The sequence below is a fragment of the Siniperca chuatsi genome, linkage group LG8 (assembly GCF_020085105.1).
Source record: "Siniperca chuatsi isolate FFG_IHB_CAS linkage group LG8, ASM2008510v1, whole genome shotgun sequence".
NCBI classification, from domain to species: domain Eukaryota; kingdom Metazoa; phylum Chordata; class Actinopteri; order Centrarchiformes; family Sinipercidae; genus Siniperca; species Siniperca chuatsi.
The window spans coordinates 22,304,250-22,316,387 of NC_058049.1; the positions used below are offsets into that span (position 1 = coordinate 22,304,250).

Below are 12,138 nucleotides of genomic sequence, written 5' to 3' on the forward strand. Positions count from 1 at the left end.
TTTCCCTGTTTCTGTGGATAAAAAAGGGAAAAGCATTTTATTTTTGTCTTTACCTCCACTAAGCTGATAACATTTATTAAAACTTGATTTATCTTACTCTTCTATTTATTATTTCACTAGTGTCAAACATCAGTTAATCAAAAGGTCTGTGTGGCTAGCTAGTTTAACATAAAACACTAGTGGCTAAACACACTGAGCACGGGCCTTTTCAGCTAGCTACCTGGCTGAAGCTAAATTTCTTCATAAAATTACACCAGCCAGTACACATAGGCTAACAAGGCTAACAAGGTTAGCAAGCTAACGCTACTTAACTAAGTATTATTTATTAATGTATTCAGTTATATTTTTGACTTATGTGATAACCATTTACTACTTTTTGGCAGTTTTGGGGCTCCATAGGTTCGGCTCATGGTAGTCTCATACCAATCCAGTATATGTGACCTGCATATACATCAGTCCTTCCAAAGTATTATCGATTGAGAGAAATAATGTCAGTAAGTAACAGAGGCTGACTGACCAGGGCACAGAGGAGGTCGACAGCTTCCAGGATGAGCTCCTGATGTCCTATTCTGGTGACGCCCAGCTCCTCCAGCTCCTGATGGGTGATGTGCAGTAGCTGCTCTCCCCCCATCTGCTCCCGCTCAAAACTCTTCACGTACTGCTGGAGACAGTCATCCAGACCTGAAGAGGGCATTGCAAGACACAGGTTAGCCAGTACTGATGTTCATCTTCTATCGCTGTGTATAAGGGGCTGCTGGTCAGCCTTAGCCGAAAAGGACAAAATATTATTATTGGCCTAATAAGTGTTTTAGAGAGCTTTCTGGCACTCCAGAGACCCCAAAAAAATTACAATAAATGAGTAGGAAATATTGATCATTGACTGAGAGAAATACAAATTTGAGTTCCTTTCTGATATGTTGTACACTGAATCCTGGGCCACTTAGATGCAACACAGAATTCAGGCATGAGCGCAGACACCCACACAGAAACACACTGTGAGCGTGTGCCTTACTCTGCCAAACAGAAACACCAGCCTAAAGCCAGAAATTTCATCAATGCTTTGTTGGCAACTTACGAACCTAGAAAACACATCTGTTGGTTTGGCTTTCCAATATCTGATGATGATTGTACACCATGCTGTAATAAGATTTTTTTACATACACAAGAATAAAAGCAATGCATTTTTAGTGTTTTTAAAGAGTTTGTACAGGAAAAACTGATTTTCATGCACATTCTGAGTGATTAAGGGTGTATCCAAAATATACCTAGAAAGATGTAAGTAACATATTGACGTATGACTTTCCGCTGTTAAGCTGTGGCTGCCTGCCATGCAGAGAGCCAATCAGCTGCACATAGACGTGGTGGGTCCGGGGTACTATTGATCAGTACGAGCCTCAGGCTTTGAACCAAACAAAGTCAGCAGAAAGCGCACCTCCCTACAGACCTAATGAACAAGACTGCTCCAAAATGAGCGCACACAGAGCAAAAACGCATGAGAGGAAGCAAATCCATGCACACACACACACACACACACACGCAGAAACACAGAGACACAAACAGTACACTCTGTCTCTCCGTGAACACACACTTCAAACACAATCACACATACAAATACACTTACAACTGCTGTTGTTATTCAGGGTCTTGACGCCTCTGTGGAGGCATGTTGTTAAAGCCGAGTGGAGCTGTGAGGAAAACACTGATGCCCAAGGGAAGCGATGCTGACAGAGAGCAGACAGTGTGGTAGCACCTTAACACAGTCACCACACACACACACACACACACACGCACGTGCACACACACACACACACACACACATTTGCTACAAAGGATGAACAAAAGGCATCTTGCTCTTGGTATGCCATGGGACATAACCGACAAAATATAAGCCTACTGTTGCTCTGAGTGACACAGACAAACAATCTTGTTACATACAGCACAGAAGAGCAATTTTAAATCCAACACGTCAGAAAGAAGCTCTGCTCTGTAGCACCACACGTGGAAATTGTTTAATGGAATACATCCCTATGGCAAACCCTCATATCCCACATGTTACTATGTGTTTGACATCTCATGCAAGGCTGATATGACATCAAGTATGTACATGAAGTATGTGAAAACGATACATGTGAAATCAAGTAGGCGCATCTGATAACTTGTTTTCACATGCACACGTGTAATTTGGTATTATAATCAGGTGATACTACTTTAGAACATCTAAGCAGTACAAATTTGAAAAACATGCCTTAAATATAAGACTGCTTCAATATTAATATGTACTACCACCAGTCCAAAAGGTCACAAGATAAATCTGAAGGGTCGTGATATAATTAATGGTTAATGGAAAGGAGAAAAAACAAAGTTCTGCTACATAGCTCTGTATTCATTTTTTAAATACTTTTCTCTGTTCTTTGCTTTTGTTGTGAAATATTAGGTAATCTTACCTCCTCTGAAGTGAAATGTGACAAGGGGCCCCAGCTAGACATTGACTTTTTGTAAAAGGTCACAAGCCAAAAACATTGGGAACCACTGGTTCAATCTTAAACAATGTGTTGTGTTTTATAAGGTCATCATATGTTTTTTTATGTAAAATATGAATCTGAAAAGTAACTAGTAACTATAGCTGTAAAATAAATGTAGTGGAGTAAAAAGTACAATATTTGCCTCTGAAATGTAGAAGTATGAAGTAGCAGAAAATGGAAATATTCAAGTAAAGTACAAATACCGCAGAATTGCACAGAAGTACAGTACTTAGCTACTCTCCACCACTGTATGTGACATATAGAAAATAATGTTTTATTTTCCCACATCTGACTTGCACATGTGAATTCATGCTCTTTCACTTGGACAGTTGACATGTGTTTTCTCTGTAAAAAAAACTCTTTAAATTGCTGTGTGCACGCTCATACCCAGTCTGACTTTCTCATCTTTATTCAGACAAACAAAGAAAAATCTGTGATAATTAATTTCAGTACAGCTCTGCTTTTCTTTTCTTTTACAAGAATATGCTTGGTGACGAATTCTTGAATAAGAGTAAGTGCACTGCCACATTCCAGCATTATATTTAAATTAGCTGTAAATTAGCTCTTCTTTCCTTTCAATATAAAATGTTTATTACAGTGGGGAAAATAGTCTAGTGTGGTCTAATAAATCATCGGCAGTGTTGGCAGAGATATGCACAAGTGGACTGAACGTGCAGATTTCTTTAGCTAGCCAGCAGCTATAGGAGCAGAAACAGCCATGCAGGGAACATGGAAATCCCTGCAGCTAACAACTAGGATTTCTGAATATGTGACCCCTGACCCTCACTATAAGAGAGACACGAGAGGGGAAAAAAACAGAATGGAATTCTCAAAATGGACATCTTTATTTCCATACCTAACCAAACCGGTACATGCTTCTCTTCCCCTCCCTCCCTCTCACATTTGTCCTTCCCCATTTACACCCCTGCCTCTCCTTCTGAAGCGCATAAGCACTTTTTAATAGTGGCCATGTCATACAAAGTGGCAGGTTATGGCTTATGTCATCATAATGCAAATGCAATATCTGACTATATTTGCAAAATGATGACAGCATAACATCTTCATTGCACATTTAAGATTCTCGGCATGGAAAAAGTGGATTAACTTTTTCACACTTATTATTCTAGTCGTCACTTCAGTCCACTTCCTGGTGTCTAATCATCAATAGTTCCACCTTTTTTCCCCTCTTTTTCTTCTCTCCACCTACAGTAGTATATAAAGTATCTACATTATATAAAAAGGTGATGAATAAAGAATCAAAGAGGTCCAGGCTGACTACCACTGCTTCCTCTGGGAAAGCACCCTACTATTCAGTAGCTACTGTATGTCCTACGTCTGCAACGCACACATAGATGAGTGGGTTGCTGAGTTGACAGCAGTGCATTTAGTGGCCATACTGTTGTTTCAAATATATGTGAATTCTCACTCGCATACACTCGCATGCACAAGCACATGCACAGAATTGCACGCGGACACAAAGAGGCATACATTCACACATATACATACACATTGTGACGCACAGCTGCTGGCCAATCAGATGACATGTCAGAATGCCTCCCCTAGAGGACAAACAGCTGATCAGGGTTCATCTGCTGAGTTCATATGCCAGCTGGAAATAGCACTTGGTGCTCGCAAACACACAGAAACGAACTAACACATTGGGGTCAGGTTCGTCAGTGCTGCACCTCGCCAAACAGTTAATGATATTAAAATGATGTAGATATGATTAGTCAGGATCTGCACGAAGCAACAACAAATACTTTTTTATGCCGCCCAAGTGCCTTCTCACATCAGACTGTTTACTGTGTTCATAGTAACTGCCGGAAATATGAAAACTGACCTCATGCTTAAGTAGGCCATGCAGTGTAATAAAAGTCAAACAAATCTGCGTGCAGCTGAAATAAACAAAAAGTAATTTTGCATGAGTAATGTCAGAAGTGTCTCTCTGTGTAATCAAGTCATAAGCTTCTGCTAGTTTCCCCTGGGAGCTACACTGACTTTGGAATAAGATGTTTTATCATAGCCTAACCACAGATAGTTGAAATTGTGCTTACAAAAGCTTCCACAGTGTGTGGAGTCACTACAGCGGGCGCTGCTCATGTGGTGATGGGAGGCCATGTGTTTCCTGTAAATATTGTTTTTCCTGCTGAGATTCAGGAACTTAATATTGAACACTATTTGCTGAACCGGGGCATTGCCTGCAATGTCTCCCATGTTTTTACACTTTAAGTAGCTCTTTATGATACAAATTTGTTTTTCAGCAGTCTGTTTTTCCCCCACAGTCTAAGACAGTTTTTTTTGAATGAAGATTACTGCATGCAGCATGACGTCAAATGACAATTCAAGTCCTCACAACATCCTAAATTATGCTGTGACACTTGGATTTGTGAACTGGAGTCAGCTCAGTGCCTTTTCACTTTTGTATGCTCCTCTTTGAATGAAAGCCTTTATCAGAATCTATATTGGACAAAAGTACCACAAAATAGTGCTGGGTTTTTATGGCTGGCTCTATTTTGGGTCTGGTTCCAAAAACACTCATCTTCTTACTATAAGTTATGGGGTCCTTCATGAGAACACAGTTTTCTGCCAGTGTTAGAACTATTTTGGTTATTTCACTAGAGAGATTTCTGTATTTGTGTTTTCTTCTGTGCTCATATAAACAGAATATACATACTCCCCTCCACCAATCAGGATTTAGGGACATTTGAATCAAAATCTGATGGCACTGGTGGGTTGTTAGCTAATGTTGCCAGGCCACTCTCAATCAAATCTGAACAAACTACACTACCACAGTCCTGATGACGCAAATTTGCTAAATATGTGAGTGTTAAACTCTTAATAAATAATAACAAAGACTTTTTTTCTGAACTTCAACTTTGATTGTTGTGTATTTAGTCATGAATATTTCATGTTTCAGGGGCTTTAAGCTGCAACTATCTCTAACCAAATCTTTTCTTTCTTCGCTCTTTTTAATTTGCATAAAGCAATACAATGTAGCTAAGTAGAAAATATGTAATCTGTCCGACAAAGCTTGAATTTTAGTTCTAATTTCTGTTGCATTTTTTTAAATTAATTTACCTTTGATTTCTGTTACAAATTGTTGAAAACTCGCTCAATTAGATTTGGAAAGGAATTCAAAATAAACCATAAGGCTGTAATATTTTTCATCCTCAAATATTTGCAGTGCAGAGTATCAGTGTTTTTAATCATCAAATAAAATCAATCAATCAAATGGATTCAGATTTGGTAAATTGTGCTTTAAATTTTAAAACATGCTGTTGAACCACAAACTTACCACAAAGGCACTAGATTTTTATTCTTTCTCCCATTTCTTGTTTTGTACTCCTAGCCTAGTGTGGGATACAAATATCTTTAGTTAGCAAAACTGAAATATCTCTGTAAGAAACATTAAAGAATCCCCTGATCCCGGCGAGCACTAAATCCCAGGCTTGAGCAAGCATCTCATGTTGACAGCTACATCCACATTTCATGCAATTCCCTACAATCTTTTACTCTTTCCTGGGCAAAATGAACCCCTCCCCTTTGGAAACACAAGGGTTGCTAGGCAACCAGAGCGAGAGAGAGGCCTTCGAGCAGAAGTGAGGGATCAGCAGTTGCTGCCCCTCAGGACCCTGCACTGATGCTAGGCTAAGGAACACACATACACACTAAAATTACACACACAAACACACACACACTGTAGCTTATATATGTGTTCCACACACTGACTGAAAGCTTGTTGAAGGCCGTAATAAGCTGAATATGGCTCAAACTGAATCTCACAGAGCAGTTTCTTTACTGCTTGGCTATTAGCATCAACTGAAATCTGTCAAACCTGTGTTTTCCTTTGAGACCATGTTTGGGTCAGAGTGGAGCCTGGGCTAAGAGCGGCGGCAGGCAGCAAAGACTTTCTGTCCCGTCGCCATGCCCCCATTTGTGAGCTTCCAGCTGGAGTAAGTGCTTCGGTGAATACGAAGAAAAGACACAACACTCACTAAAAATATTCCTACTGTGAAATATTCATCACATCATGACAGAATATTCTTAAGACCGTGGCATTTTAGCTCCCCAGTATATGAGCTTTCAAGTGCACCACAGCCTCCTCTCTGAAATCCAGCTAGCAGGGAGGTGTCAAGAGGCAATCTGAAGGAATAAGAAGGCGGAAAACAGGGTCAACCAGGAAGCTGCAAGGAGTTCAGAGGCAGAGCTCGACTCGAGGATCTAACCGAATCTCACAGAGAGAGAGAATCTGAAGTGACAACAGAGATACTGGAAGTACAACAATATGTTAACATGAACTTTAGCTTTACCTCAAAAGCTCTCACTATCCCTATTGTACCCCATTCAATCTATTTGCAGCTGTAGTTTGGGAAGAGAAGAAGACTTAGAAGAAGACGGAATACACTGCGCTTGTAAATGTAGAGTGGCAAAGAAGCACACTTTTCTAAACAATTCCATCCAGGAGGAAATGGTCTTTGTGCCAACTTCACATGGGTTTTCTACAAAATAATGTCACTGTTCATATGCTCAGATGTTGACATTAAAGCTGCTCCACTAAATACTTTTTTATTAACAAGGGCTCAAATGACCGTAATGTAAAAGGGGTCGCTCATAGTAACGAAGCTACAGACATTTATCACCTGACTCTGCAGTTCCCCTCAGTTCTATGGAACATTTTAGCGTTTTCCAGCTCATTGTTTTGGTTTTACGGCTGCAACTTTGCTGTTTTGGTTCACTCTCACAGCTCTTGTCAGCAGGTAGCTGTTTTCACAAAAAAGCTCTGATGAACCCGCTGTACGCTCTACCTGCCCAGCACCAAACAACTGACACACAAAGAGAGCAACTAGCTGGTGAACATATTGTCGCATTCAGCTGCTAAAGATATGTCAAACATTTTTCTCAGAAGTTGGTGGAGAGAAAAACTGAGCTAAAGGAGGAGTTAACGTTGGACTTATGTGGCCAGAAACACGACTCAAAATAAATGTTAATGTTGCTCTGTTTGCTAACATGTATGCCATGCTAACTTTCTAATGTTAGTATAATATGCCAATTATGTTGTTTGCAGCTTGTTGCGCTGTGCCCAAGTGGCCAAAAAATTACTTAATGCAGGTTTAAGCATGAAAAACTGATTCCTTTGTCTGTGAGCTGTTTGATTGGACAGTGTATTACAACTGAGCTAAAAATCTGCACGAAACACTGGTACACACTTGACTGGTTCCTCAGTGATTATTCTGTGGTTTCTTGAATTATTGGTTCCTCCTGTTTTTTTATTATTATTGCTAGGTTGCTGTGGTTAATATTGAACTCATAATTAGCTATTAGTGCTATAACATGTAGTATATTTACCAGAGTATATTTGGTCTTCAAGAGAGTGGTAGCATTCTGACATTGTCTTAAAGACCATACCAAATGACTCAAATAATACATTTTGTAAAACCCAGCTGCTGGTCTGTGCTTAAGCAGACAAACTAGCTTTGCAGTAATAGAGTGCTGACAGCTAAGCTAAAATAAACGGTTAACTCCAGACAGACATCCTGGCTACTATGAAAGGATAAAAGATGGAATTCTAGATCTAGTTAAAAATCTAGTTTAATCTTTAAATCAGGGTTTCTCGACATTTGCTGGCTTGTAAACCCAGCAATTAAGTTGTCATGTACATTTGAATTTTTCACACAATTTTTGCTATATCCACAAATCTCCAGTGACCCTGTCTGTATATCATGCGATCTCATGTGGGGTCCTGACCCCAAGGTTGAGAGCATTTATGTGGTCGTAAAACTGGAGCTCCCCGGAACAACAGGTGCAAAATCAACCCAGTAAAATGCAACACGAACGTCCACTCTCACACACACACACACATACACACAGGCCCCTCTGTCCGAGCGCCCGGATAGAGCGGGTGCTTTGATATGATGCCCACAGCACTGCCGTCCCCTCCGTGCTCTCTCCCTCTTTCTCCGTCATGCCCACCCTTCCCCTTGCACACTCCCTCGTTTCCTCCCCCATCTTAGCCTCCTCAGCCTTTCTTTCATTTTGCTTCGCGCCTCCCCATTTCTGAATCCATGTCCCTGCTCGCTCGCTCTCTCTCTCTCTCTCTGCTCAGGGCCATAAAACAGGAGGGGAAGCTTGTGTGTGTGTGTGTGTGTGTGTGTGTGTACGCCTAATGCATATGCACCTCGTTATGTGTCTAAATGTTTGTTAGAGGCATACAGGATGTAGATTGGGCATCTGTGTGTGTAGCTGGTTCCCCATCTTATGACATGTGCTGTGATTCCAACACGATCAGATCTGGTTTCCATGACTACCGATGCCCCACTTAAAGCTGCTGCTCCAGAGTTTGTGCATCTATGCATGTGTGTCAGTGTGCATACATACATGCATACATACATACATACATACATACATACATACATACATACATACATACATACATAACATACATTTCAGTGAATACGTGCATATATATATGTGTGCATCCATATGCAGCGCATGCATCTCTGCATTTCTTTTGTGTATGAAGAGGAGTTTCCTGTGTGTATATGTGAGTGTGTGTTTTCCTCACAATAAGGCACGCTGTTTAATCTTTAATGCAGCTGAAACTACAACAAGCACACAGTCAGAGTCAGGGGAAGCGTGTTTTCCAGCACAGACTCCTTTACCATGTCAGCGGGAGACTAAATCGGGGGACACAGTATGGAATGGTACTGGTAAACATGGTTCTCGACACCCCAGGACACTCAAACAACCAAATAACATCCAGGGGATTCTTTCAACATTCTTCCATGTCGTACCACTGCTTTGCATTTATATGTTAAGATTTTCAACAGATAATAAGTTGAATTTTATCTAAATGTGTACATCTCATTATCTCAGTCATTCACAGTCCCTTGCACAGACTGAAATGTCAAATATCACCTTTATTTTTAGATTTATTTTTGTGCAAATACATCAGCACGCAAAGAGGAAAAAGAGAGATTACTGCAGGAAAAGTGAAGTGCCTTATTCATTTTCCTGTCACTGTATGCATCAGCAGGCGGCCAATACCGTGCGCCTGAAAGCACAGGGTGATCTTATGAGAATACACAGCACCGAGAGCAGAGAAGAAGCCCATTTTTCTTTGGTGCCTAAAATGTTAAAGCACAGATCCATATATGTGTCATACTTTACACATCAATTGTGTCTGCACACACCCGAGCAGCTACATACCCTCACACACACACACACACACACACACACACACACACAGAGGAAACTCCTCCGGTGTGGGTGTTAAAATCAAAACAAACGCTGATGAGTCATCTTTCTGTGTGCCTCACCAGTGTTCTGCTGCTGGAGCAGTCCCTCTACAGCTACAGTATAGGCTGCTTGGCCTGGTAGCTAGCTGTGTTAGGTTTTCTCGATAGGACTGCAGAGTACCCCATCTCTCTGTCCCAAATTTTCTCATATAACAGGAGTGGACTGTTGAGGAGAAGGAGCTGCTGTCCACAAGACCCGGATAAAGCTTGTGATTTTACCTTTTTCTCTGTGCTCGGGAAGGATGGATTCCTAAAAAGTGCAGTCCTAAATTTGTCCATCTGATGAATGTCCCGAAACCTGATACTGTCTTTATAATTCAAACTCTCCAAGTCCAAGCTGATGATCTCACAAGACCAACCTAAATGAAAATGTAGCTATTTCAGAGGTGGAAGGGTCTATATATATCACTGACAAAAAACGTTGGTGGAAAATAACTAAGAACGTTTAAGTCCTGTACTTTAGTAGAATTTTGAGGGTACTTATACTTAACTTAAGTATTATCATTTTATGTTGCTTATTTCTTCTACTCCACTACATTTCAGTGGGAAATATTGCACTGTTTACTCCAGAAGATTTGTCTGACAGCTATAGTTACAAATTCCTTTGCAGAATAATATTTTACATACAAAACATGTAACTATTTTATAAAATGTCATATATTTTTAAACTACCCAGCAGTACATAAAGTAGCTAAAATTAGCTCAACCAGCTAAAGCTACTTACTCATTAATACACCAGTAATATTAAACCAATACAATTGGTTTACTAAAAAACAATACTAAAAACATGTGGTAAAAGACATTTTTCTGAATTTTGATCAAGTCAAAGGCATAAGATCTAAGTTGGCCTGTGGATGCCAACTCGGTGGCTAGAACACTCAATTCAAGGGCGCCCCCATGGCCTGGGGGTCGGGGGGCTGCGGCGTCCCCGGTTCGGGTCGGGCTGAGGACCTTTGTTGCATCTCTCTCTTCCTCATTTCCTGTCATCTCTCTACTGGTGCTGTCTAGTGGAGGTATTAAATGCCCCCAATAATAACAACAATAATAATATTAATAAAATTAGTTAATCAGCTAAGGGTGTTGCTATGCGTTGCTACAATTAGCAGTTGTGCACAGACAAAAAGGCCAATTGATGCCTCCACCCCCTCCACAGAGAAATATTTTTAATAGCAATTAGTCTAAAAGATGTTGGTGAGGACAAATGTTTGCTATCAGCACCTATGTGCCTTGTATGTGTGTACATTTAAAGTACTTTTCTGTCTTATGGGGAGCAAGAGAAATGACTACAGTACTTCTTAAGGAGGTCTCAGTGTCACTGCACCCTAGAAACGGCACAGGACTACTCAGATCAGCGTGAGAGAGATGAAGAGCTTCCAGAAAAAGAGGCCAAAGTAAAGCCCCTGTAAGCGTACAGATTAATACTAGCCTTTCGCCTTTTACTTTACTCATAATAAAATAAGATCTGAGCATAAGCCTGCCACTGAGGGTCTGTGTTTGAAGCCACAAGGGAAGAAGGAGGGGGCTTCACAGGCGCAGGGACAGCACTGGGAGATGTTGGCGAATGTCTATGAAAATGGATCTCTGAGCCCCAGCTCTTCACGTGGAAGAGGCCAGGAGACTCTGCTTCAAAGAACACATATGAGGTAGGTTTAAATCTTGACACTCACTAACATCTCCACATACTGTCATTCCAAGCTTTAAATTACACTGAAACTTTCAGTTCATATTGTGGTGATTTCCTAATGATCCCAATTTGAGATGGAAGAACATGACACTTGAAATAACTGATATAACGCTTTATCTGTTCCTCAGTAGCATGTCTTACAGTGTTTTTATCCAATTGTTATGTTTTCTTATGCAGTCTTCATATTCAATATTTCTTGCTCAAACCTATGGAGCCTGTAAAAGGAGGGGAAATCTTTAGTTTACCTTGCATATCACTGCCACATGCAGGGTTTTATCTAAGCATGTGTTTTTGGGGACTGGCTGGTTCATAACTTAACTTACAGGCTCTAAACTGGCAGCATGTAGGAATGTGAAATTAACCACATTTGGGAATAAGTTTCTGTCATGTCAAGTTCTCTCCTTAAAAGCTCTGATCACTTCTATCTCACGTTTAGATACCCTGAGTACAAATGTGTCCCCAAGTCAGTTACACTGCGTGTGGCATCAAAAACACTGAACCAAAACCAACATTTTTGGTGTGTTTTCCATGTTGCAACACTCTAACCACATCTGGCCTGTTACTAATCGAATCTTAAATGAAATGAAATTTCAACTCAGCCTGTCTTAATAAACAGTGCAGGAGCAAAGCTTTCCAG

The 12,138-nt window shown here is 40.5% G+C and overlaps 1 protein-coding gene across 10 annotated transcripts in view; it reads right to left on the reverse strand.

The window, feature by feature from the left end:
* The window catches only part of si:ch211-26b3.4 (connector enhancer of kinase suppressor of ras 2), a 62,938-nt gene that overhangs the window by 45,906 nt on the left and 4,894 nt on the right, over positions 1-12,138 (reverse strand). For all 10 annotated transcript variants that reach the window (XM_044204595.1, XM_044204592.1, XM_044204593.1 and 7 more), the window contains one exon: positions 518-681. In XM_044204595.1, coding sequence (XP_044060530.1) covers positions 518-681 — 164 coding nt within the window. The remainder of the gene's footprint in view (positions 1-517; positions 682-12,138) is intronic.